At 37.9% G+C, this 27,711-nt stretch overlaps 1 protein-coding gene across 1 annotated transcript; it reads right to left on the minus strand.

Annotated features, from left to right (window-relative positions):
- Window positions 1-1,781: 1,781 nt before the first annotated feature.
- CDYL2 (chromodomain protein, Y-like 2) lies at window positions 1,782-27,119 on the minus strand. Its single transcript, XM_009890397.1, has 7 exons — window positions 26,979-27,119; window positions 26,074-26,668; window positions 17,173-17,390; window positions 9,934-10,106; window positions 5,069-5,279; window positions 4,184-4,327; window positions 1,782-1,940 (listed from the first exon to the last, which is right to left on the minus strand). The coding sequence occupies exons 1-7, from the start codon at window positions 27,117-27,119 to the stop codon at window positions 1,782-1,784; spliced, it is 1,641 nt and encodes a 546-aa protein (XP_009888699.1).
- Window positions 27,120-27,711: the final 592 nt, after the last annotated feature.

A 27,711-nucleotide genomic window follows, 5' to 3' on the forward strand; every position in this document is an offset into this window, starting at 1 on the left:
TCTTTTTAATGAAGAATTTCCATGAGAACTTCTGCCTTTAGAGTAATGATTTCCTTAAAATGCAGTGGTTCAACTAGGCCATAGACACAGCACTTCTAATTATTTGTGGAAAAAGAAAGAAAGGTTATATTAATGTGTTGAAGGCTACTGTTTACTATAATCACCTGTTCGTTAACTTTCCAAAGGCTTTGTTGAAACTCTTCATGGAAATACTGGGAGGGAGAAAACCTAGCAGCCTCATTTGCAGACGTTTAAACCATAAGCAAGTCACTGAGCTCAAGGATGGAGAGCAAGTGCATAAATTACAAAGCAAACAAATGTGCAAAGCTTCTGCTTCAAGAGGTTTTAATTTGGGCATACCAAAATGGCAGGTGAAGTCACAGAGCATGCTCGTGTTATTTCCATATTAATCGCTTTACTAGCAAGAAAGAAATGAGAGAGATCCAGTGTTCAGAAGTCAGTCAGTGTCACTGAAAAGTACTAGGATCACATTCTAAAATAGCGGATTGGATTTTTGTCGTTTATTGTGGGCTGCTTTTATGGATAGCCTTAAGTTCTTGTAACAGATGGTGGGGTGGCCAGATGTGGAGAGCTGGGAAAAGCAAAACAAAACCTCTCCCTCCACTTAGTTCAATACCTAGCACCTTGTATAAACCGTTGGCCCACACCCAAAGGCCTCCAGAGCAGAAATTATCTCACACCCGAGGAATCGGGCAACTAGACTAAGGCTCATAAGGATTTGCTTTTAGACTTCAGACCAAAAGGGGATGTTTAAACCTGAAAAACAGTACGATGCCACATAACGGCACCACTCACCCTGTTACTGACATCCGGCTAACAGGAATATAGTAAACTTAAATAAAGCATCTGTTGGCAAGCCCTTCAATGCTCCTCAAGAAGGCAGAAAGTGAAGAGAGACTTAGGGGGGGACTCACTCTTTCAGAATCGACTTTTTTTCCCCTTAACCCTGGCAAATGAATCTAGTTCATACATTTTTTGTACAATTTTGCACATAGAGGAGCACGCACGTGGCTGTTTCTTTTACTGCCCACAGCATTCTGTGTTTTCTATATATTCTTTATTTTTCTACACACTTTGCTGCTAAAAATGTCTTTGCATTCTCATGTGATGCCATTAATTCAGTCAAGGGAAGTATGAAAATAAGATCTGTGATCAATAAACAGCTGAATATGAACACAAAATAAATAAGTTAAATAAATTCAACAAAGAAAAAAATCCTAGTAGTTTTTGTAAAACTAACTTTACATATTATACATATAAATTATCAGATTTTTCCATTACACTGTTAGAACTTAGAAAAAAATAATTAAAATATTTCTAAAGGATGGTGTTTGGGTCTACAAAATATTGCGCTGACCCAGTTTTCAGATTGAGCCCTCTGTGTCAGCCCAGATGTGTTGCAACAGCAAGAATAAGTTAAGAAGGACAGACAAAATAAATCATTACAGATGGTGTGCCTTACTGGGCCTCGGTGGTGCTTCTCAGCACATGGAATGTATACTTTTATCTGGATGAGCATGTGAAAGATGCAGCCCTCTGTAGAGATTATGTGCACTGAACAAGCCTGCCTACGTCTCGGTTACACAAAATCAAACCAGCTACAAGCAGCTGTGTAGCTCACAAGGGAATCGACACAACCATATGTATTAGGATACACTGTCACAAATTCCTCAATGATGCATTGCCTCTGCTTTCAAACATAGGTAATGTTTGACTCTGTTCGTAAGTGAAGCATTTTCTCCTTAAGTTAGGCCAAGACATCAGACTTCATAAATTTTGTCTTGCAAGTAGCTGAATAATGAATCCAGTCCTTTGGAAGAACTCCACAGCTTTTTTAAAATCTGACACTCTTTCTCATTCACATCTTCAAGTCCAGATTTCAGGAAGCTTCGCATGAGACATTTGGACTCTTCCAATACCTAAAGCCAAAATATCACTCAGTATTTTATTTTGAATCTGAAAAAATTATTATGCGTAATAGCGTGAACAGCATTTTTACACTACTGACTCTGTTTTACAATCTAAATAACTCCTTTGGGCACAGAAATTAGATTTGATTTACAGCCATAACTCCACTTGCTGATAGTCAGCATCTTTAAGAATTAAGGACTTCTGAGGTTTATGCATGAGTGCCAACATTTTTAAAAGGAATGAGGGATTCTGAAGTACCTTAGTTTACTGAAGGTCTGCCATGAAGCACTAGAAGGAGCTGAACTCCCTCCTGTTGAAACTGTGAACCTTTGAAATGAAAATGTGAGGCATGATGTATTGGCTACCCGTATTCTGGAAGGTAGTCTTTAAGGTTACAGAGGTTGGAAACTCAAATGTGGATGTCCACCACCTTTAACAAATTTCCCTCACACGTAATTTCCTTATCAAAAGACAAATTAATAGGAAAGGGCCTTTACTGCAAATACCTTTTTAAGTTTATTTACTTACATTTTTATAAAACGGAAATATTTTAAAAAAAGAAGGGTGTTAAGAAAAACAAGCGCCCTCTGTGTTCTGGAGTTAGATTTGCTTAGCATATACAAGCAGCCCTAACAAATCCCCTAAGGGTTTTGCAATGGAAAGCCCATTCTCAAGCCCTTAGTAATTGCTGTAAGTTCTTAAAGGCATGAACAGCAGGTCCATGGTTGCTCCCATAGTTCAGCTTGTTTTTCCCAGACCCATTTTTAAACACACTGAGATTGCACCCTTTAAAATTCTTTTTGAATATGTAACACCAGTATGTGTCTCACAAGGATACCCAACTAGTCAAACAAAACCATGAATAATCCATACATTACTGATTTTTGAGGGCAGAAGATTTAATATAAACTAACGCAGTGTTTATGGTAAGGGAGATGCATGTGCTCCACTCAGCTTTGTCAACACCTACGTGTTAAGCCCAGTTCCTATCTGTTTTAGGTTATAACACTGCTATTCCAAAGTAGTATTTCTCTTTCACTCCAGTAAATGGTGTTAACTGCAAATCGTGGGCCCTGTGTATTTTTTTTGTTTGTTTGTGAACAAGTATCCACAGTGAACTTGGATGAGCTCATCATATTCATTGCTTTTGTGACTTCAGCCTGATTTGCATTTAGGATCTCAGAGAGTAAATCTAGTCTTTGACAATTTTAACTCTCATCTTTGTCCACAAGTTAGCACCAGTCCTTCTAACAGGTCTCAAGTGAAAGTTTCATTGACAGCCAATAACAGTGAAGGAAGGAAGAATTCACAGTAAGACCCAGAGGTTTTCCTGACTCATATAATACACTTTATATCAGCATGATCAAATAAGCTTATGCTACATTTCCAGAGAGTTTCATTCTGAATGTCTTTTGTGAGATCTAATCTACACTTCATTTAATTAGAAATCTCCTGTGTCTCTACCTTCTCTTTTACAACGGATCTTTTAAATGAAACTGAGGGACGCTAAGACAGTTTCCGGCATGGGAAGTATAGCAAGAAACTGCAACAATTTGCACTTTAGTTAGTGCCGTTTTATTGCAGCCAGTATCACTTTCTTTGCTGCATTTTTTTTAAAATCAAGGATGTGCCCAGAATAGGAGTATATCTGCCTGAAGGGAAAAAATCCTAGGAAGTAAAAAAAAGAAAGGATTTTCTTTCAACTTTTATGTACACAAAAGGAAAGTTATAATACACTGTGACCAGACTGTGTTCAAATCCCTCTGTGTCTGGATCTCACCTCTCCTTCACAGCAGAGGTTAGCTGGCGCTATCCTACCCTTCTGGTGCACTGTGTAGAACATTTTGCAGAATCAGGAACTATGCAGGTGCAGAAAAGAAGGCAGACTCAGCTGAAACATAGTAGGCTAGGACAATGTGAAAGGCAAATATATTTTCTTACTGGCCCTACTGCAATTTCCCAGTACTGTTGTATAGTTTCAGACTCTTTCACCTTCATGAAGGAAACCTATGCTAAAATCTCCTTTCAAAATCTGGGGCAAGGAGGTTCCATTCATATTGAATAAATGTAAAGGTGGGAAAAATGAGAAACTCCACGAGTTCACTGATCCCTATCCAGATCTTCTGTTGTTAGCCTTCTTTCACAGGTACGGTTGTGGAAACTGAGGACCCATCATGTGATTGATGAGCCTTGGGAGCACACCCTACCTCTGTGACATGTGATTTAATCACAAAGGAGTTTGATTTCTTACCACTGCACTGCAGGATGCCATTTCTTTCACTCGTAGCATCACTTCTTGGCTAAATGTTGTTGGCCAAAATACTTGTGACACTAGTCCTCTGCTGCAGGCTTCCTGCGCTGTCAGCTTTCTCCCACAGAACAACATTTCATTTGCCTGTGAAACCAAAAGATTACTTGTGATCTTGGGTTATAATTTCTTTAAAATTTTTTCCATACTTGCCTGCTATTTGCAAGATTAAATTTACAAATGGTCTCCTGTATCCTTCCATACTGCAAAATACTTTAGAAGGAGTTTCGGTAGCTATTTAAGGATCGTGCAGGTGGCCAGAGCACAGCATGGGTTTCATTTAAGAGAAATGTGCTGGCATGCGTGATGAATCTGTATTGCTGATTTTACAAGAGTAACTGTCAGCGATATAGTGATACTGTGCCAAGAGTCATGGAACCCAGTGCAAAATACTTTGTGGGCCAAATTCTGCTTTGTTATACTGGTAAAAACTAAGTGACCTTACTGGAATTGTTATGGCTTGTCTTCAGAGAGCAGAGAGCAGTATCCCACTCTGTTACTGCACAATCCTAACACAAAACAGACAAGTACTCTGCAACATTATTCTGCTAATGCATTTCTTCCCTTTTCTACAATGATCTTGACAATCTTGGCTTTTTCAACCCGTGTTCCATCTTTCTTGTGTAATATATTGAATGTGTAATATATTGAATTCTGAGGTATTTTTGTGATAAGAAATTGGTAGGGAATCGATAAACTTTCAACAGATTTCATTTCCATTCATGACAATTAAGAGAAACAGTGGTTTTCTGCTTTACTTATTAAAGACAGAAAGAAGAGCATGAATTTAAGAAAAGTTCTTCAGCAATTTGAGTTGGAAAACCTTACCAGTGCAACACCCAGAATTTGCGGGAATGTGTATGATGAGCAGCCAGCTGGAGTGAGTCGGATTGTTGCATATGGTGTCTGAAACCATGCCTTCTCACTTGCCCAAACGATATCACATAGTGGTAAAATAGAAGCTCCTAACCCAAGAGCAGGGCCGTTGATAGCAACCACAATTGGCTTCTTAAATTGAATAAAAGCTTTTACAAAATCCCTAAAATAAAAAATAAAAGAAAGATCTTGAATACAGAAGTAACACTTAATAAATACCCAAGCTTAAAGTACTTAATCTGAAAACAAATTAGAACCACAGATGAACACAATAAATGCCATGGCCCAGTTTTATGAGGTCAGAATTGCAAGATACTTTCTAGTTTGCACATGGTAAATTTTGCTCATATTTAGTTATTTAATCGTTCTGAGTACCTGGCATATTAAATAGTTTTGTATATGTTGTATATGAATTGATTAATTGGAAGACATTGACTGTTGTACTTTTTGCAGAATGGTTTGGTTAGGTTTAGTTTTACTTCTGGACCAGTAACTCCTGAGTTTGTACACATAGCTCTTCTCAGTTTGTTCCGCAATGGCTAGTATGGATTCTGATGATCTGGTCTGGCTAACTCGATGAACATATTATAGTGTGAAAGATAGGAAACTCAAAGTTGGGTTGCTGAATATTTATTTTTTTCAAAAAGTTCTCTTAAGATCAAAAGGTTGTCAAAGCTTACTGCAAGTCCCATCGATGATGGACTGGGAGATAGTAAACGTTTATGGCACACCAGCAGAAAGAACAAGACCCACAAAGGGGAATCAGAGAGAGAGGGAAATATTTGAACAGGGAAAGAATTAGGTGAGTGATCTGTTGGGTCTTCATTGCAAATGTCTTTTGCAAAGACATAACAAAGTAGATGCCCTTGTCTGCCTACAACAGTAAATGTGAAGCAATGGAAAATAACGGGGAAGTAACTGTGATCAGATTCATCTGGATAAATGAACTAGAACATGTTAAATTCTGTGCAATGAGGAGGTATTTTAAATAAGTTACCTACCAGCAACTGTGGAAAGACATCTGTTGAATGGAACAGTCTATACACCAATTAGGAAAAAGCATGAGTGTAATTGCAGGCAAATTATGGGCTCCAGCAGCTCAGTGCACAGCAGGTATATGGAGGCAAACGAGATGCTCCATTACTTTAGAAAAGAGACAGGTATAAATCAAATTCAAAACAAAAGAGGAGATTCTGTTCCTGCACTGGGTATGTATTAGGTCCAGAGTGCATCTTTGCTGACAGATTTTAGGAAAGAACATTTTGTCAAATGTGCCCTTTGATGAGTTGCAGCTCTCCCATGGAGGTCAAAAAGACCTAGACTTCTGTATCTGGGAACAGGAGGTGTGCCTGGCAGGTTAGAGTGCCAATTTGGCAAAAAATGGAAAACATACGGAAGATAAGTATTTTATTGGACTTAAGTGCAAGGGCATTGGCTATATTTTAAATGAAAACAGAGTATGAGGTGACCTGGCATTAAATGTTCAATGAATGAGTGCTGTTTTTCAGGCTATCTAGTAAGGAGTTGATTTTTGACCATGGGAAAACACAGAGCGAATAATAAAGTAGAAGATCAGAGGCAAGACAAAGAGAGTGAAATAAGGAATTTGTCTGTTTGAGACCATTTCTTTCTAGAGGATAGCAGGGTTAAGGAGTGTTGTGGTTCATTTTTGTTTGCAGAAGCAATGCTGTTCCCTTAGCTTGTTATTTCTACAGTTGTTTATGGTTGAGTAATGAGCGGATCACTGCACCTGATTAATTCCAAAATTTTGAGAACCTTAGTAGTTAAGCAAGTAAGCCTTCCAAGCAGGACTACAGATGGGAACAGGGATATGGTGAATGATAGGTAAAAAGAACAAACTGTGGATAAATGGTGGCAGCAGATCTGAGGACTATGTGGAGGCAGAAGAAAATGGTGTTGTGGAAAAAAGCAGGAAGCATGTGGTGATAAATGGGACTGGAAGTGAATATGGAAAAGCAATTAGGGATGTGGAGAGGAAACGGTTAGATGATGGGGAGGAAGAACAAAGCAGAACACATTAATGGAGGGGAAGGGTTGAAGGAAATGGGAAATCTTCATGTGAGTGAGCAAGGAAGAGAGGACCTGGAGATGGGGAGAGAGTGGAACAGAACATTAAGAAGGCAAAATAAGCCTCTGTCATGAGGGAAGGATGGGGTTCACAGAGGATGGTACAATGGATGGGTATGGAACCAACAGGCAGAGTGAAAGGCCAAAATACTGGGAGCTTGCGAGGGGCACAAATGCCTGCATTTGGTCTACAGAAGCTGCAGTGTCCAGCACTTCACTTCTCTGTGTTCCCTGTTTGGTACGTTATTTGTTTCAGGGAGTTGTCTTTGTACCCAGAACCTGGCACGTTTCCATGTCTCCGAATTGGAAGTTCACACATGTAGTTGTTGGGCTAGAAGAGCCTTGTTTCACTTCAAGGCAGTCTTTGAAAAGGACTTAAAATTGTAACTGTTGTTGCACTGTAGAGCCAGAAGCTCAAAGACGGGAAAAAGTGTCACATGCAGAAGGCTTTTGGTTTTGCTAGAGGATATCTGGGAAGCTGACCATTGAATACACTTTGGGATGCTCAGAGACCTCTGCATCGTTGCAGAGATCTTGTTGCAGGTCAGGGCTCATAAGTATGTCAAAGGCTATAAAGAAGTTGAGGAAGTAAAGTTGTCCTTCCTTGTTTTCTTCTGAACACACCCAGAATTTTATGTATCGGGTCACATCGCGATGCCTGACTGATGATGTGACAAGGGAGGCTGATGCTGGGAATGCCCTCCGGTGAGTCTGTCGGCTGCAGGGCTCTGTAGGCCACATACGCACAGTTGCAGTGCAGTCTGTCTGTCTGCCTTTTCCCTGCTCCAGCAGTGCAGTGGCAGACACATGTCTGGATGATGGCAGCTCAGGCTGATGGATCTACGTTCAGTACCTGGAGAGAAGCTACAGTCACATCTGTGAGCTGCAAGCCCCAAAGGCTGTGGATGAGGACAGGGGCCAAATGAATAAATCATTCATGTGAGATGAGACTTGATGGGTCCTTAAACTTCAGTTTTAACTTGTGATCAGCATAAGAGATCCGTACTTTAGAAAGTGGAAACACATGGTAATCAAGATTTTAATTTCATTTCGATATAAGTCTAACCTGATGTAAAGCAGTGGAGGCAGAGATCCGTTAATGTGTTTTAGGACATCCTAACCACTGAAAAAGCGAGGTGTACATTTTTTTCTACTCTTATTACAGTATATTTTCCATGAGTTGAGTCCTTTGTTCAAAGAAAGCACAGAGAGTGCTAAATGGAAAACGTAGTGTATTGTTTCCAGAAGTACAATAAAAATCTATTTCCAGTGGGCCTGAAGCCGACATTCTTGACAAGGAGCAGTACATAGTACCAGTATTTCAGGAGTGTTCTGGGGGTCCAAGGATGGAAAAACTGAGTATTATAGTCTGGCTTACACTCATTTAAATGTTGAATTGATAAGTATACCTGTATATTAAATGTGTGTAGATAAATGTATATATATAACAATACCTATCTACATAATATTTACATGAATAATATTAAATATGTCTCTTCTAATGAAGCGTGTGCCTGTGTTTTCAAACAAGAATAGTGATTTTCTTCCCTCACGTTTTTTTTAGTTCCACATTATTAAAAATCCCTCACAATAAAAAATAAATAAATTAGGATGTGTCTTTCAAAGGGTTTTTCTTTTTAAAAATATCACTCCATGATATTCAAGCATAGCTAGGGTCTTAAAAACAGGTCGTAATTTATTATATTTAAGAAGTACATTTTAAATTCTTTCAAAATAATTACTACTTTGAGAATTTCAGAAGTATTAAACTGAGAATCCAAACTGATCTGCCGTAGTTCTAAGCAAGATAATTGGTGGTTAATACATGTCATGTAACAACTAAACCTCATCTTTTTATAATAATATATCCAAAATATAGATCTGTTGTAAAAAAAAAAATCTTTAATATTCCTTTATAGAATTGTTGCATAAGTTTTAAAGCTCTCAGAAGAATAATATTTATTTGTAGGAAGCGTGGGGAGGGGGGGAAAGGGACTAAACCCTCTCCTGGTATAGACTGGTGAAATACCATTGGCTTTAGTGGAGTAATGTCAATTTATACTGGAAGATCTGCCAAATATGTATGAAGTATACCTTGTGGATAATGGAAGTATTTGGTGATGTATTGTGCAGATTGATTTGTAGACTGCATGTCATGAACCCTGGATTTCTATTAAGGTAATGTAATATATATAAGGAAAGTCACATTTTAGTTATGAAAATAAAACTACATTTACATATATATTAAGTAATTTAAGTTTAAGAAAAAGAGTGGAGACCCTTCTAATAAGGTTCTGAAATACAGTGGCAGATTGCTCTTTCAACAGAATATGAGTAAGCCATGGATTCCCATTTGTACTGAAATTCATTAAAATGATGAACATTAAAACAAGTAAAAAATCTGCCTTTCAGGAACCACTTTAGAACATGAAGCAATAGCTAATTTGGAAAAACAGCAACAAAGTTGTATTTGAACTGGAGGAATGATTTGAAATATTAAATACAGAGAAATGGAATAAAATAAATCCCTATGGATATTAGCACTGGAATAAATGTGCTTTCTTTTCTAATATGGAAAGGTCCAAGGTTCTTCTTACTAAACAAATTTGTAGGACTATAATTAGAATGCAATCAACACTTAAATATACCACATTTTTGGACCTGGTAAATATCTTTATAATCACACACTGCATTTCATAATTTAGAGATCATAGGTAAGCTTGGGTCACCTTATAGCTTCTGCAATCCTAGTGCTTTCCTTTCTTCTGTCATTGGATAACCTGCCAATTAAATATGAGTAATCTAGGCCACTACAGAATACACTTCCCACTGCGCTGAGAAGTAAGAGTTTACTGTCATCAGCTGATGCATTGCACAATGCTCTCCGAACTTCCTTCATGATCTGTGGATAAAGAAAAGTAAACAATTCGACATGCATGCCGTTGCAATATCATTTCCCTAGTTTTACAAACCTTACTGATTTTGAGACACTTACATCTTGGGCACTATTAATACTTAACATCAATTATATATATTAATATAATTTTAATATACTTAGAATGATAACACTGAGAGTTTACAAAATATTTTATATTCGTAACTGCTTTGCAGATGCTTACTGATTCAAAGAGTTTTTAGGACTTGGCCGTTCTTTGCTTATTCGATGGGAAATTCTAGCTAGCTTATGCTGTTTGATTGCAATTTAATAATTTCAAATAACATTTTTTTTATTTTCATCGTGTATATTCAGTGTACATCACTGTATCCTCAGTAACACGGTTATCACAACAATAGCCTGTTAACCTCAGCAGGTTGTAAGCAAAATCTATAAACCCCAGTTTTCAGTTCTTCAGTTACTTTGGTTTATATGACTTGAACCAGAGCAAGGCAGGAAAAGAGGACATCATATCCATCAACATGACAAATATATTATTCATTTTTCTGTGGTCAGTGATATTGTTAAAGTCTACAAAAGTTAGAGCAAAAAAGCCACTTGGAAGAGAGGCATTTTTACACTGATTTACAATTGGATCAAGCTATAAATTGCACCATAAATCAAACCTAATCAAAATCTGTATAGAATTGAGCTGCTGGTATTGTAAGAAAATGGGATTTCATCTGAGCAGAATTGTTTTTTCTAATGATTTGTAAAAGGAAATATTATTTCATAAACTTCTGATGGGTAACTTCTTGTTTGGTCACAATTCAGCATAGTTTGTAAGCTGTAATCAGTATCAGCCATTTCAGGTTCTCCTCTTCTTTTTAGTGGTTTGCTCCTACTGAAGTAGGCCCATTAGTTCATCTACTGTGACACTTCCTATGCTTAAACACACCGATGTGTCGAAGTACTTATATACAGGGTCCTGGCGAGTCAAATTTTTCTCTTCTGCACTGAAAGACTTCCTGTGAGCGTAAATTTAGGTAAAAGATAGCAAAACGTGGTCGAGGGATTAAATATAGTTTCCACGTGAGAGAAAACCAAGATTTTTACATTGTGCTTATTTTTGTTCACTATTTTCTGTTTCCAGACGTTCTTTAGATCTCTGAAGTGCCTTATTTAAGAAATGTTCCTAAACACAGAACAGATGTTTTGTTTACACCATTGTAGGTAGCCTTTTATTAGAAATCCTGTGGCTTGTGAGATCAAGCCTGAACGTGTATATTCAAGCCATGCAGTGCAATGCTACCTGCCTGCCTTCCATACGTGTTTGCATAAAAATGATTGTCACTGGCTGCTGGGACCGGGACATGAGAAAGCAGGTGGTGAACTTTTAGATGCTTCACTTTTACAAGTGCACTTCAGAACGCCTGTAATAACCGAGTGTGTGACAGTGGGTGGAAGTGAAGTAATTCAAAGCAGCAGAATTTGGAAGTGTATTTGAAATTCTTGTGCAGGTACAAAAATGTCATCAGCGATTTTGCAAGTGCTGTTTATTCTGAGTCTCAGAGGCTGTCTCAGACCTCAGTTGGTAAAAGCATAGCAAAACTGCCCATTTTGTAAAGGGGAAACAAAGGAAAAAAAAACCCTAAAACCTCTGTTCAAAGTTAAAAAAGAAACATTAGAAGGTGTTAGATGTTTGAATAAAAAAAGATACATATTTTTATTTTCCTAGTTCCATGTGAATGCCAGATTGTCCTCTTAGTTTATTTTAAATGTTCTCAAAATCTGCTCTTTCTTAGGGAGGATGTATAAATAATATCAAGAGGATATCAGTCAAACATTTTTATATACAATGAGGAGTGTTGCTTTAAACATGATGCCAAGATAGGATCCTCCGTTCAGCAAGTTTCTTTACCATTCCCCTTCCTCCAGTGATATTTACGTATGTATCACTTCTTTGATGTTACCACTGCTGTCTTTCAAACACCTCATTACCACAACAAATCTGTCGCTTTTGTATTTTACCCCTCATTGATTTGGATGGCTAAAGCTATCTAAAAGTATAACAAACTTCTGAGCAAAGGTTATACTACTTGTAGGAAAACCCAATATTCTGCTATCACTGTTTTTTCAATGTTTTGGAGAGGATGATATTAAAAATCCATTAATAGAATTGATTTGTCAGATATGGTTAAAAATGGGAAAGATTTGACAGTATTTTGGATAGTATTTTTGAGCAGGAGTGGAAATTTAGTTCCACTGTGCCACTAGTTTCTAGCAAAAGAAAACTATCAGAAACCAGGAAACCTTAATGTATCAGTGTTTTCAGTCTCCAAAAAGTTTGGGTTTTTTTTTTTTAAATATCTGTAAGTTTGTCATTAACTTTATCATCAAAAGGTTCTCAGAGGCTCATTGGAACACACCAATGCAAGCAAAGTGAATTCTTCCTGCCTTGTTCTATGCCATGATTCCTTTGCTGGTGCAGTCCAAAATTCACCTGCTGACCTTGCCCCTCAGCCTAGTTCTCGCCAACCCGCTGTCCACTGTTGCCTCCGAAGTCCTTGGCATCATGGCTTTCCTCATTGATTATCTGGGTATGGGTATTTCTCTACAGATGTTTATATGATTATAGGAAAGCTACTAACAGTAAAATAAAGATAAAAAAGATGGCTTGTCTGTAGGGTTGCAGAACTGGGTATTAAACTGCAGTACTGTAGAGCAAATATAACTTTAGTTCAGAACTGCTGTCTGGTTTTAAGAACAAATTTCCATTTAATGTGATACTGAATTCAGTTTGCAAATATAGAGATACTATGTGTCTTTAGTTACATTTCTTTGTCAGATTCCATGTTCTTTTTCTCTCTTCCACAGTCGTTAAACCTTCCCTCATTTTGGTGTAACTCTGGCATTTGTTCAATTAAATTTTACTTTCTCTAGTGGACCAGATCTAATATTACTATTTGCAGGGCTCCATAGCAGTATTCTCCAGTTCCATGCTTTTTTAGATTAGCTTTTTTATGGTCTTTTAGTTAATTTTCAGTTGTGAGGACAGTATTTCTATTCAAATGCGTTTGACTAAAATTTCTGAGAAAGTATTTACAAAACAGTATGGGCCAGTTATTTAGCTTATGATAATCTATTGAATTATAAATTTAGACCAGGCCTGATGCTTCACTTACTGTTTTACTGAGACCCAAATATATGATAAAATTATCACTTTCTTAAAGGTTGCTTGCTTTTTTTAAATCCTGTCAAGAAAATAAGCTGGTGAGGTCTTTAATGGGACACCTTATATTGCAAAATAAACATAAAATCCTTAAAAACTTCATTAAACTTCTAAGAGCTTATTTTAATGCCTTTCACTGGATGTAGGAAATTTTAAAAGGCATTTGGAGCCCTTTGCTTTCAATATTGCTTACATTCAGGGGAAGTCAGAGAGCTGGGAATTTATTACCCTAATTACACCAAGTATCTTGAACACAAGTCTCTTGTTCATATAAATAGAAATACTAGTTTAAAAGGTTAACTTCTCTGAATCTCTAAGGATTCACTGTTGATAGTCTTAAAGATAAATATTCCGTAAATATTACAATAAAACAAAATTTTAAAGCCATTCAGTTGTTCTTAGAACCTCTTCCACACTTATATCTTTATACATAAATACACTTTTTGTTACTTACTGGCTCTTTGTGCAAACAGATTTTGAGTCCTTTCTGTTTGATAAATAAAGGACTTGGGAACCTATACGGCTGCCTTCAGGCAAAAGTACCGGCCAAACCCCACAATTTATCTTTGTATGAGAGCAAAAATACAGATAACAGTAAACTTGTACCTGCCTTTTTTTTTTTTTTAAGTTATGAAAAGTTGTAAGTAAAGAAAAGTGAAGGCAAACCAGTGCTCCAAAATGCACCTGGTAGAACTTCAAACCCTGTAATTCTCATGGCTAGAAATTTGAAACCTGATTCTTTTGTACGAGAAGTGTACTTGCAGTAGTTATATCAGTCTTCAATTGGAAACACTGGCTGTTTAGGGTATGTTTTGCTTTTAATTCAGGGGAATATTAATTCCTAGATCTATTAATAGCGTAAAGTAAAACCAGTGGAAGGATCCATTTAATCTTAAGTTTTAAGCAGAATTTGGATCCTTGAAAAGTGCTGAGTTAAAACAGCAACATCATCATTGGAGGAAGAACTTCAGGAGCAGCAAAAGACTCATGAGAGAAAATGCCCTAATGGAATTTATAATGATGAAATATTTTACATATCTATTTTAAAAATGAATTTTAAAAGCAACAAGCCTGAGCCCCTGAAATAAAACCAACCTATTCTGTTTCATGACACTGGCTTGGAAGTTTTATAAGGTCTTGTAAAATACAAGAAAGAATTTCTATAGTGCCCTGAACATTTTGTAGAAAAAACTCAATTACTAGGGTGGCACCGAGCCAACTTCAATCAGTGCAAATGCTGCAGAAAGGAGCATCGGCACATTTCATGCTAAAATCACCTGCACAAAGCCACAGGTGTGATGTGGTTACCAAAAACATAGGATGAAGATTCAGGCAGACTTCTCTAAGCTTTTTTTTTTTTTTAATAAATAAGTTCTTCATTATTTTAATTAAATTGGCATAAATAGATAAATAGCAGAGGCCAATGGTTGAACACAACTATTAAATTTCATCTGAAGATTAAGCACAAAGGGAAGCAGGGTTGTTTAGGGGTGAGACTGATTTTGTATATGCTTAATTTTATAATGATTGTGGGTAGTGCACACCTTTTCTTTTCTTCCTAACATAGATGGCCGAGAATAACCAGACCACTATTTTAACCACACCAAGTAGACCTGCTCTGAGTAAATTAATCATTTACTATTTGGCAAACGTAATTTACTGAATTCTAATAAAGCTTGAAGTTAGCATTTCTTTTGACAAAACAAAACACACTTTCTTCATTTTGTGGGAATTTTGTGTTTGTACTTTTTATTCACTGGTGATAAAAGGTGTCAAAACTGAAAACGTTGTAAACATCCCTAAAATACTCTGTCAGTTTGTCTCAGCTATGGCTGTGGATGACAAACTGTAGGGAGAAGGCATTCAACATATTCCTCCCTTCAGTTCCTTGGCTTTTTGCTGTAATTGCCAGCAGGGATGTGGAATTGCCAATACTGGAGGTGCTGGATTTTGTGGTGTGAATGATCATGGGCTGCAGCCTGGACCGAGGCCAAAGAAGTCGTTTCATGTTTGCCAGCAAGCAGCCTTCAGAGAGCAAGAGCTTTCAATTGCTCTCAGCCTGGATGAGTTTTAAACAGACAATCTCAATGTGGAGAACTCATTACCTTGATTAATTCCTGACCATCCAGATCCTGGTCAGTAATGTAGTTTTCTAAAATGTATTTTCCCGGTTTTTGAGTGAGCTTCAATAAAGGTTCTAGAAATAGTCTATGCCGGTGATGCAAGAAGAGAACTATTATATGCTTATCATTTATTCTTCCACAGAGGTGGGTTCCCGGCATATTGAAAATTTTCAGAGAATGAAATGGATTGGTTTGGCAGACCTGAAGAGCCCGAATTAATTCACTGGCTAGAGCATTTGAACACTGCTGATGCGGAACAGCACAGCCAGCAACGCAAAGGTATGTCTGTTCAGCAAAGGAAGTCCTTGATTTCATACTTTTTCAGGCCCTTGACTGCTGTTTAAATTTCCTTCAGTGTCAATTAGTGGTAATTAATACATGGATGAAATGGTGGATTTGATGCAATCTAATGCATTTTAAGGTATTAGTATTAAGAACAGGTGTTTGGTGTTCCATGTTAATTACCAAGGTAGTCCTTTCAAATATCATATAGTTTAAAAACTAGGAGTGATAAATGTATGTTCCAACAGTTTTAACTCTGTGTATTAATGTCCATGTGTAGGTGTGCATTTGGGAAGGGCAATCATAGCTGCCAGTGGTTTTATCTGAAGCTCATTACAAGTAATTAATTTCAAAGTTATTCAGTTTCTTATTCAATAAAATAATTCCTCAAAGCTACAATCTACTTTTCCCTCAAATGGTGCTCAAACTGGCATTTTGTATGCTCTTATCTTGAAGTTACTGTATAAGCCAGAGCTGCACTGGCGTGTCTGGAGGGCAGAGAAGGTAGAGATCTGCCACACTGCGGGCAGCTCACGGAGGAACTCTGCCTGCAGAAGGCTCAGACAGGCAAAATTGGTGCTGGGAGGCAGCTCCTGTTGTTTCCTCTCTGATCTACAGTAACCCCTTTCCATCAGGCCATTAATGCCCATGTAGAACAGGGCTCAAGCATGTTCTCTGCTCTCCAGGAAGTGCATCATGATGGAGACATTTTTTGACACCCCTTCTGTTCTGACATGGCACAGGTATACTAGGGCATCGCTGCCCACTATGCTGGGATCACCGGGAATGGAAGGGAAAGCTTCTCAGCCTTTCCAGTGACCAATATAGATACTGGAGGAGTACAAGCTACAAGGCCCAGTCTGACTCTCAAGTGCATAATGTTTGGAACAAGGGAATTCATTAATATCGTTATGATATCACAACTCCATATATCAGGACTTTATGCATTTCAGCTGAGAAAAGAGCCCCCAGTTGGTTAAGATTTCACAAATAAGGACTCACAAAGTGATTTACAGAAAAAGCAATTAGGGATCAAGGTATACTTTTAGAATTAGTGTCTCAGGATATAGCCTGAAATTCCTCCGTATGCAACAACTGGAGCACTATTTAAATTAATAAAATGAAAGAGACCAGATTTCTCTAAGGATAGTAAATATCAGTAACTTCAACATGTGAACAACTGCTTCATACAACTCTGCTGGAAATACTGCTTCTGCCATTCCTTTCTTTACTTCTAATTTTCAGTTTCAGACATGTAAATTAAAAATTATTTTCCATTGGATTCTTTTTGATAGTAATCCCAAATGTGAAAAAGTTAGATATATCTGAACTCCGTATTTCTTTCTTAAGATAATCAATTAGGATCAAAATTCATAAAATCCAGTTCAAGTGCACTTTTTCCAAGATAACCCACACATCAGGATAGCTTTCTTGGGTTTTATGGCTACATGCTTACCTCTGGGGTCAGCGCATTGTTATCTGAAGTCTGACTCGACAGCAAAATATGGGTGAAACCATCTTCTTTCCGGACTACAATGTCCCTGAACCGGCAGTTACTTTCATTTTGACGTACGCTGTACCTTAGTCTCTTATCGAAGACATAATCTTTCTCCCCATCTAGTTTCCTTTTCACAGTGCTGTGTAGATTCAAGCTTCCATTGGCCAGAGAAGAACCTTTGAGATGGAAAGAATCAAAGCATAATTATGTCTCTACCTTCAAAGAAATGGAGTGATACTTTCTATTAGCTTAAACATAGCTCAGTATTTACAATAGCCTCTACGTGAAAAATCTGATAAATCAAAAGTATGCCTGGCTAGTCAAATGTAGCCTCAAGCCATTCTTATTATTCTGTATTCCAACATGCAGTACTTTCTGTTCTCTGATCAGATAACCTCTAGATCCAAGAATTATATAGCATGTAGGACTGGTGCTCTTAATGGGATTCAGTTCTGCTTTGAAGGTGAAAGCAACTGTATTGTAGTCTTTCATATGAATTTGGGGTGATCCTTGAATTCATAGGAAAATTCTAATTCAGCTTCGGAAGAACTTGACACGACAGGTTTAGTCCGAATCCCATCTTTCAAAGTTACGCTGTCTTCCTGTATGGTGACCAAAATGTCATTATCAGTTTCAAATGAAATCTGAATAGACACTTGTTGCGCATCTCTAAGTTAAGCGAGTTCTCACTAAGCTGACACAACTGCCATTGTCTTCAACGTATCCTTGTGGTTAGCATCAGAAGTAGCAGTTAGCCATCCTCTTTGCTCTGATCCCAAGCTTCTGCTCAATAATTACTGACTTTTGACTAACAGATATGATATTAATATTGGACTTTGTACATAGAAAATATTAATGCTGATGACATTTTGGAGGGTATCCAGCAGTAGGGAAAAAAGGGAACTATGACAAGAAAGAATAGTTCCTCCATAAAACCACCAAATGAGAGTAATAGTACATCAATTTTAAAAGACAGTTTATTCTGACTTCCACTGTGTATGAACTGTAAACTACTACTTTGCTTATGTTTACAATTCCTCTGGAATAGGCAACATGTTATGATCGCTAACACAGCTGAGCCGCAATCTTGAAAATAACTTTACAAGATTTTTATACAAAACTCCTTTTCTAATTACAGATGTTTCACACTATTGCCATTAAAAGTAAAGCAAAGACAGGTTGTTGAGGAACAGAGATTAAAGTTACTCTCTTCATTGAAATAGTTTCCAGATACGTTTTTTGTTTAAATAGACATGAGCCCACAACATGCCATATTTAAGAAAGGCCAAGAAAAAGCTGAATGAAAACACCTTTGTTTGTTCCGTTCCTTCTCCTGCCAACACTGACCCTTTCCAGCTTCTGGTATCAAATAGCCAGGAATTTTTAAAGGGCAGATGCCATGAATATTAGAACATAGATTTAAATTTTATAGTTTAAATTACAACTATTCAATTAAAAATACTCTGTTGGAACAGAACTGAATCGTCAATTCATAACAGATTACTCTCAAAACCAAAGTCACTTGCCCTCATTTTGGATTAGCTATGTTTCAGCTTGACGTTTGCGTAGGTAACTGAAACTGTCTGATACCTCTCAGTTGGCAATGGCCTGTGGAACTGCTCAGTGTGTGAAATGCCTGTATATACATTGCAGCTATGATATGTGATGTTGAAAATATATAGAGTGCTTAATAGTATTGAACTGGTGCATCGTTTGGCCTCACCATGTAATGCGTGCATGGTGTACACATATATCGACAGACAGAAATGCATGTTTGTTAAAAAGCCTGCTATTTCAGTCAGTCATAAAACTTTTTCATTGTTAAATTAAAAGACACCATCAAAAGCATTGCCTATATTATACTGAAGAGGGGATTTAACTGGTGATATGCAAACATGGACAAGTTACATTAGATCATCAATTTGAAAAAAACAAAAAGGCATTTGAAGACAGCACAATTTGAAATTTGTTGTCTTGACAAGAATTATCCACAAGTGTAGAAATCACCATGTGCTTGAATTTTAAAAATTATGAATAATTTCTTATAGCACATTTCTGCTTTTTCATAAGGTTTTGCTACTGCATATATTTTGACATGTATTCTTACAAACAACAATCAACTTGTGAAATTACTAATAGAAAACTAACAGCATTGGGAAAATACTGAAACAAATTAATTATTTGACATAGGCAGACTTTTAAATATTGCATTTTTATCTATTCAATCCTTACTGTGTTGCTTGACCCAGCAATAAACTACTAAGATGTGAAGAGTTAAAGTGTAAAGAACTTATAAAATCAGGGGCACAAATGACCATTGAATGTGTGTCAGACCAACTGTACTGATTATCTACCTAGTGTTGAAGATTATGTCACGTCTATTTTAAATACAGATGGTGAGAGCATGGTAGAAGCTTAACTCACACAGATAATCTAGCTCAATAAAAAGCCTCATAGTAATGATTTTATTTTAATTTTTTGTTGTATTCTTTGTTTGAGTAATGTATTCAGTTTGTAAATTAAAAAGATGATGTAAGAAACTATAGACCTCACACAAATATTTTAACTGTATGCATACCAGCTGACAGAAATTTAACCGGAAGAAAGAAAAATCTAAATTAAACAGGAGAGAAACATAAATGGAAAAGTATAATTTCCAAGAATGGATGATTAACAGAGCAACATATAATGAGTAAATTTTTGTTTCAGTGTATACTGTGTATCCCTGTAATCTTGCTTAATCTGATAAACTGGAGAAAATGATCAGCAAAATCCAAAGACAACACTCAAGTGAAACCAGGCCAACGGAGCATGTCTGTTGCATGGATGTGATGGAGCTACAGAAAGTTTGCTCTGGAGCAAAGAGGCATTCTCAAAGCAATCTATACTGCGTGTGAAACAAATTAAAGATGTCACAAATTAACTAAGGAAGCTTTAGCTACCTCTAAATGTGGTTTACTGGTTAGTAGTGAGCATTTGATGCTCAGTCTCAGTACAAAAAGAAAACCAAACAGGAGAAAATGTTCCTTCCTTTAGTGGGAGTTTAGTCTAATTATTACCTTGTTTTCAATCAGCAGTAGAAATTTTGGAATACCTAAAAACACGCTGAAGTTTAGAGTGTCAATATTTTTTAAGGGAATTTCAGGTATTCCCAGACCTCTGGTGCATCTAGTAACCCTTCTCTGAGAATGGCAGTGAAAGATGCTATTTAAGGAGAAAACGCAAGCTTGGCCACCTTCTGCACTCCTTTCCCCTAGTATCATCCCTAAGTTGTATAGCACTATGAGAGGATTCATCCTTCCTGTTTCCTTCAGTAGTTGCTCATGGACATTTTCGTGGATTTCTCTAATCCCCTTTTGAGCCTGTTCATGCTGTCTGTCTCCACAGACAGCCTCCTGTGGTATGAGTTTGAGAAGCTGTGTAGCCACTACACAGAGAAAAAATGTCTTTCATCAGTGCTTTTATCTCATGTTCTACCAGTTTCAGTGAGTGGTCCCTAGTTCTGTTATTGAGGGATTTAGTGAACAACAGTTCCGCATTTACTTTATCTGAGGCCTTGATGATTTTGTAAACTTTGATCATATTCCCCCTCAGCCTCCCTCTCTCCTGACTGAAGCCTCTTTTATTCCTCTTCATCGTTTTAGTTGCCTGTCCCTGTATCTTCCCTAGTACTCCACTACTGTCAAAGGGAACAACATGTAACTATGTTACTGCTGCTGCTGTTGGTACTCCAAAGTGCCTAAAGACTCCAGATGGAGTCTGAGACTGGGGCTCCATTATACCAGGCATTGCAGAAAACACAGTAGAAATTTATAAGCTGAGGCAGGCAAAGAGTAGGAAAGGAAAGAGAGAGAAGATCGCAATGAGCCTCACATCACTCCATGTTTCAGAGGACTCGGATCTCCCCATCTCCTTCCACTGCTTCTATCTGCTAGAAGAGGACACCTCAACCTACTGTTATTTTCAGATACATCTTTTCTTAGCATTTCATCTCAGGCAGTTTAATGGAGCAGTCTCTGTGCCACCACCCTACGTAGTGATCCTTGTGCTGGTACCAGTGTGCAGGTAGGTAGCCATACGGTGAACTACCCTGATGAACTGTTCTGGCTGGAAACACGCTGCAAAACCATGGTTAATTTTCAAACAGATCAGGTTCACCTTGTAGGCTCAAAAGCACTGAAACTGGTAGAGGGGAAGGGATGGGAATCATGATGAGAATACCATGGGAAGGAGGGCTGGACTGTTCCTTTTGTTAGCAGCATGCATTTATGCTGAACGAAAGGGAACAGGAAGCTCGGGCTTTAATTCTTCTAGGTGAAATAAACCATGCTCCCTTAGTCTCCCTGGTAAAATAGCTTGGCATTCCTCAGTCTTGCCAATAGCCTTTCACTGTCTCCCTTCTGTCTTTCTTGTGGGTAACGGTTAATACTGTACATACTTAAAAGCAGTGTTCTGTTGATAATTTACTAATAATTTCGGACTTCTCCAGCTAAGGGAGCATCTGTAAGATATCTAAAAGTAATGAGTTTTGATCCAAACTGAGAAAGCAAGCATATTTGGTTGTCTTTTACTGCCAGTACTGCTCCAGAATAAATAAAACAGAACAAGCTAAAAAAAACAAGAGGAAGCAGTGACTAAGTTCATAGAGAGTATTTAAATTAAGGGCACCAGGAGACTACAAAGATTTTCGTAATGGAGAAAAAAAGTGGTTAGTGATACATGACAAGCAAAAAATCTTCAGCAGATGATACAGGAATAGAGCAATGTAGAAAAAGGAAAGAGAAAATTAAAAGGGGATGTTTTTTGATGCTGTCAGTACTCTTGACAAAACAATCACTCTCAATTACAGTATCTAGAGAGAAACAGAAATGTGATACCAGAAGACAACAAATATCATCAGAAAGAACAGTATTGTTAGCTGCTGGGAGCATCAGTGGATGTTCTGCAGTTTTTCAACATTTTCCAATTTGCAGACCCTTAAATAACTGTCAGTAAAGATGACTCTACTCTCCTTATGACGGGATGTGTAGAAGGTGGTAGAGAAGTTTTGGTAAGACAGGTCTGTGTCGACTTCAGCAAGGTTCCAGGCCTACACTAGGGTGCATATATGATTTTCTGCGTACATTTGTAGGTACACAGTCATCTTTCTGGGGTAAATAGCTTACTGGTGAGAGTTTTATCTATAGGTTGAGCAGGAAACGCTTGTACCCAAGTGGATGTAAACACAAAACCAAACACGGACTGGTGAAGTCCATTCAAGGAGTCATCAAAAACTAGTTTTCAAATCGCTATGTGGCATACCACAGACAAACAAAACAGATATTTTTCGACTAGTTATAGTTTATAAATTACTAATTATATTGCTTGGTTCAATACACTGGTAGTTAAACATTATCATAATATGAAAGAATACCAGTTCAAGTTGATGGGTTTTGGAGGCCTTCAACCATAGGCCAACACTGGTAGCAGAGCTGGGCCTACAGCTGTGTTTTCAAACTGGGGGGAATTTTTGAGTTTTCCAAATCTAGGCTTCATCTCAAGACCAACTTAAAATTTCTATATACATTTTCTGTGCACTCTTACACTTAGCTGTGAAATGACTCTGACATTCCTTTGGGCTCCATATAGGCAATCTCAAAGCTGACACAAATGACTGCTTCATCGGATTCTGCACAGGGCTGCCCAAGAGCCCCAGCTTCTGGGAGCCAAACCCAGGTCCTCCAGGCTCCCTCTTTGTTCTACTTATAGTGCCTGGGAGCCCCGCGAGCGTTGATGGGGCATGCCGGGCTTTCGACTTCCAGACTCTGTGGCAGACTGCCTGAAACCTCTGGCAGAGCTGGCTGCCTCAGAACTAAACGTGGGAGTCCTGCCAAGCAGACTGCCACATTGCTCCCGGTCTCAGGGGACAAAGCCTTGGGACCTTGGCTCAGATTTGGAGAAAGTTCTGAAACCCAAGATGTTTGGAACAAAACTTCTGTTATTCAACAAATTGGCATTTTTCTCTGAAACTTTCTTCATTTGTAATTTGTAAAATTTCAGACCAGTTTTAGTTTGACATCTGTCCCGATTAAAATAGTGAGTTTGTGAAACTAACAGGACACAATGGCAGAACCATACTGGCATCTTCTACGCTACTTCCCTGTGAGTGTGAGTTTAGAGGGAGTTCAGTAAATTGTTGGACTTGCTGAAGAGTAGTGCAAGTGTCTTCAATTTGACATTTCAAATGATGCAAAATCCTGTATCAGGAAATATGGGTTCTCTCAAGCTTGTAGGGCAATATTAGAAAAAAACCTAGTATTTTTATTTTGACCCTTCTTTCACAGTTTCTGTCAGCTCTTACTTTGGTAGTCTCATCTCTCCTCTTTGTAGTTTTCTCCACTATGCATGTGCTGGGTATCATGCAGCAAGACTGGAGGGATTTCTGACCTTGGGAGCGCTGCTGGGTATGGGTTTTTCAGACAAGAACCAGGTAGAGATTTAAAGATGTCTTGCTTTTGCCTACCCGGAGGTCAGAATGCAAGGCAGAAAGGAGAGCAAAATAGAGAACAGAAGTGATGGATTGGGAGAATACAAAAACTATCATAAAGAAATGTTTTAAAGGAGCTGCACACATCAGCTGTTAGGCCAGGAGTCCTCTGTACATGGCAGAACACCTGGCTGCGTAGGCAAAGCAGCTTTCTACTGAAATAGAGCTCTCTTCCAGGGATTAGTCAAACAGGGGCTGGTGGATGCCATTCATTAGCTCTTGTGGGGGGAAATGAAAAGCTCATTTGACCTTACAGTTCTTTGTGGTTCTTTAGTTCTTTGTTAAAAAAAAAAAAAGATTCTAAGATATGGGAATTAATGCATTTTAAAGATGCATTTTGTATCAGCACTTCCCCAATGAATAACATAAAACAAATGATTAAAAAAATCTTCATTAGAAACAGTAAGAAAGCAAAGAAAAATAACTTTATACACACCTGTAATTAGATATGCAAGTCTTTTTAAAGAAGCAAGTAACTTTTAAAGCAATCTTATATGAGCTCAAACTCATCAAAATACAAAAGCCTGCTGCACTCTCAATTTTAAGTGTCATCGACATCATCTGGGCTACTTATGCATTGATAGCTGACCACACATTTTGCTGGTTTGGGAGTCTTTAACAAGGTATTTCATGCCGGCATTGAAAGATCCCAGTAGTTATAGGATGTAACCAGTAAGACTAGGCAAGGTCAGTTCTACTTCTCAAATCCAGTAGCATTTGCAAGGTTGCCAGTAGGATGGAAAATGGAAAGCGGGGTGATAGAATTTATGTTGACTTTTGAAAAGTTTTTGGCAGGGCAAGTCACAAGAAGCTATTAAGGAAATGAGTGCTATCATGGCCTATAGAAAGTGGCTAATAAAAATAAATAATTGGAACAAATGGTTACTTTTCATCATGTCAAATGATTAGTAGTCGGCTGCCCCAAGGACCTGCCGAAGGATTAGTTTATTTAATGTATGTATTAATGAACTGGGAAGAGAAGTATGAGAGGAAAATTTGAAGGGAATACAAAATAAGTAGAGTAAAAACTAGGAAAGATTTTGAAGAGCTTCACTGCGTCATGAGAAAAAGGTGAACTGGCAACAGTAAAGCAGTTTAAACGCATAATGAAAAATCACACATATAGCTGTGTTCTAAATTAACTGTAACCAGCAAGAAAAAAAACCTACGAGCAACTGTATATCACTCAATGAAAACCTTTATGCAGTGTGTAACAGCAGAAAAAATAATTCTTAAAAGGTTGTATCGCCACTGTATCAGTAAGCAGGCAGAAATAATTTGGAACAGCTCCTGCTGTTTTTAAAAGGTATTAACAAAACCCCACACGCCAAAGGCACAAGAGGATACAGAAAGCTACCAGGAATCTGCAAAGACTTCCGTGTGGTAGGAAAGCTAAAAAAGCTGGAGCTGCCTGATTGACAGGACATCTCCCACTTTATCCCTTCATAAAGGACAAGAGCTTATTCAATGAAAGTAAAGGTCAAAAAAACCCAAACAAAGCCTAAAACCCCCCAAATTGATGAAACAAAATGTGCATCTCATTGTCAACTCCTGGAAATTACTGCCACAAAGCGCCATCAAGGCTTTAAATTTGGTAGGATTAAAAAAAAAAAAAAAGATTGGACATGTATGGATAACGAGAAGCTACTTAGTTGCATTAAGCTGAATAGTATTTATAGAGAACATAAACCTTTATTCTTTGAGAACTAAGCCAGTCAGTAACTGAGGATTAGAAATTTCTCCTATTTCTTCTTGTTCACTTCAAGGCTGTTTGTACCTTCCTGTAAAGTATGTCTTGCAACTTCTGATGTATCCAGTCACTGTCCGAGAGAAGCACCTGGCAGTGCTGCGTACTCCTCACTATGACGAGCGTTAATACTGAGGAACTTGAATGTTATTCAGCCATACTTACCCGCTTACTTTAGCAAGAGTGGTATTAATTGCGTTTCTAAAATAATCCTGATCTTTCTAGACCGTTGGGTCTGAGCACACGTAACTGAGAAATGATCTGTTACTTGGTGATACACAAAACCAAAGTTGCAGTATTATACGTACATCCGCTGCCTCGTCATCATTTCCCCACAAGGACTTTACATTGCAAAGGCATGTAACAAAGCCCACGCTGCTTCGTGTCGCTCCGTGAGAAGCGGAAGCAGAGAAGCCAACTGATAAAAAAATGGTATAATGCATGGGGAAAGAGAGTGAACTTGTTTATATGCTTCTCACCGTATCACTTGTGTAGCATGACAACAATTTTTCCATGGGTGGACTCTCTGTTTGCAGTTGCTGCAGTTAAACCCGCCCTCCCAAAGACTGTAGTTTAAATCACATACCAATTCCATTCACAACAGGTGAATCATTACTAACTTCCAACACGCTGGGCAAATTTTGTTCTCCTTCGTGATCATTTAAATCCATGTTTTGCTGTTGTGAGCCATTCCCAAAATGTCTAGAATCTTTTTCATGAGTGCCATCTCCATTCTGCAGACCATTGTGTGGCTTTTTCAGTGGCATGATCTGTAAACCGCTGGGAGTAGTTCGGTAAGTCACAGTTTTAGCAGCCCTGTCAGTAGCAGATGCTGGCTTTGCTGCATATCCTCTTTTCTGTTTTTGAAGAGATGGATTAATTCTCTTCCTTTTGTGTGTTGACCCTTTAGACTTCCCAGATTCAGAAGGTCTATGTGATATTTTCTCAACAGATGACCCTCGGCTTTCCCGTAAAAATTTTGGAGCGCTGGCCTGTTTCCCATGTCTCGATCGCTTTTCTCTAGTAACATGTAGTCCATTGAACTCATCAATAAATTCCTCACAATGTAGTAGATGATGTTCAGGTTCCCAGGTGTCTTCGTTGCTTCCATAGCCTTTCCACCTGATGAGATATTCCCATTTGCCCTTCTTGTTCTTCCGTTTGTCTACGATCCTCTCCACCTAAAAGAAAAAAACAAATGTATCGTATTAGAAAGAAAAAATAGTTTGCTCATGAAAACTCTCTGTTCTTCATCTACACCTAGGAAGGTCTCCCTGACATTGCAAAGGCACCTTAGTATTCATGACATTCTCCTAAAATGTAGTGCCTAAAATGTGAAATGACTCTGACACAGAAAGCTGACCCAGGCTAGCCAAAATGCAGCACCCTATCTTACAGGTTAAAACTTACCTTAATTTCATAGAATGCAGTCCAACACTACCTTCCCATTGGATCTGATACAGACCACGCTGACTGCTGATGAGAACCTACTTGGTGTGTGTATAAGCACTCGACATAGCGTTTAGGAATCAGTGTTACATGTTCGTGCTCGACCAAGAATTCCCATGAACAGACCCGGCAGTACAGGAGAGGAATGCAGCAGCCCCAGCGGTATTTTGACAGTGAGGCCATTTCCCCTTCCTCAAACATTAAGAACAGACATAAACACCTGATCAAATCTGATCTGGAACCTGCAATAGCCACAATGTGAAGAAACAAGAGAGAGCCTGAAGATCGTTAATGAAAACATGATTTCTTTAAAAATCTGGTTGTAAAATGAGACTATTACTATTACATTCCTCAGCTACCTCTTGTTTGAAAGAGCTAAATAAGGCATCTTTTGCTGTATTGTCAGTTACTGATCATTCTTGTGAACCTGCACATGCATTATGTGCCTATAAACAACCCCATACTCCTTTGTCTTCAAACTATCTTGAACAGAGAACTGATGATAAAAAATTACAATATTTTACACCAAAAATCTTATTTGCAGTAGTGTACATCCACTTTGCTACTTCCAACTTATAAAAATCTGTATTTTTATGAACGCAATATTTGAGTAAATACACAAAATCCGTGAGTGCACCATTTTTTTTTTAAAAGCAAATGAAAAGCATAAAGGCAGTATTTTTGCATAGAAGTAATGAATTTCATGAACCTATGCTGAAGAATGTCAGTTTAAGGAACACTTCTGCACCAAGGGATAAGGGGCTATATTGGGACT

This window comes from Charadrius vociferus, unplaced genomic scaffold, assembly GCF_000708025.1.
Source record: "Charadrius vociferus isolate BGI_N301 unplaced genomic scaffold, ASM70802v2 scaffold498, whole genome shotgun sequence".
Taxonomy (NCBI): Eukaryota; Metazoa; Chordata; class Aves; order Charadriiformes; family Charadriidae; genus Charadrius; species Charadrius vociferus.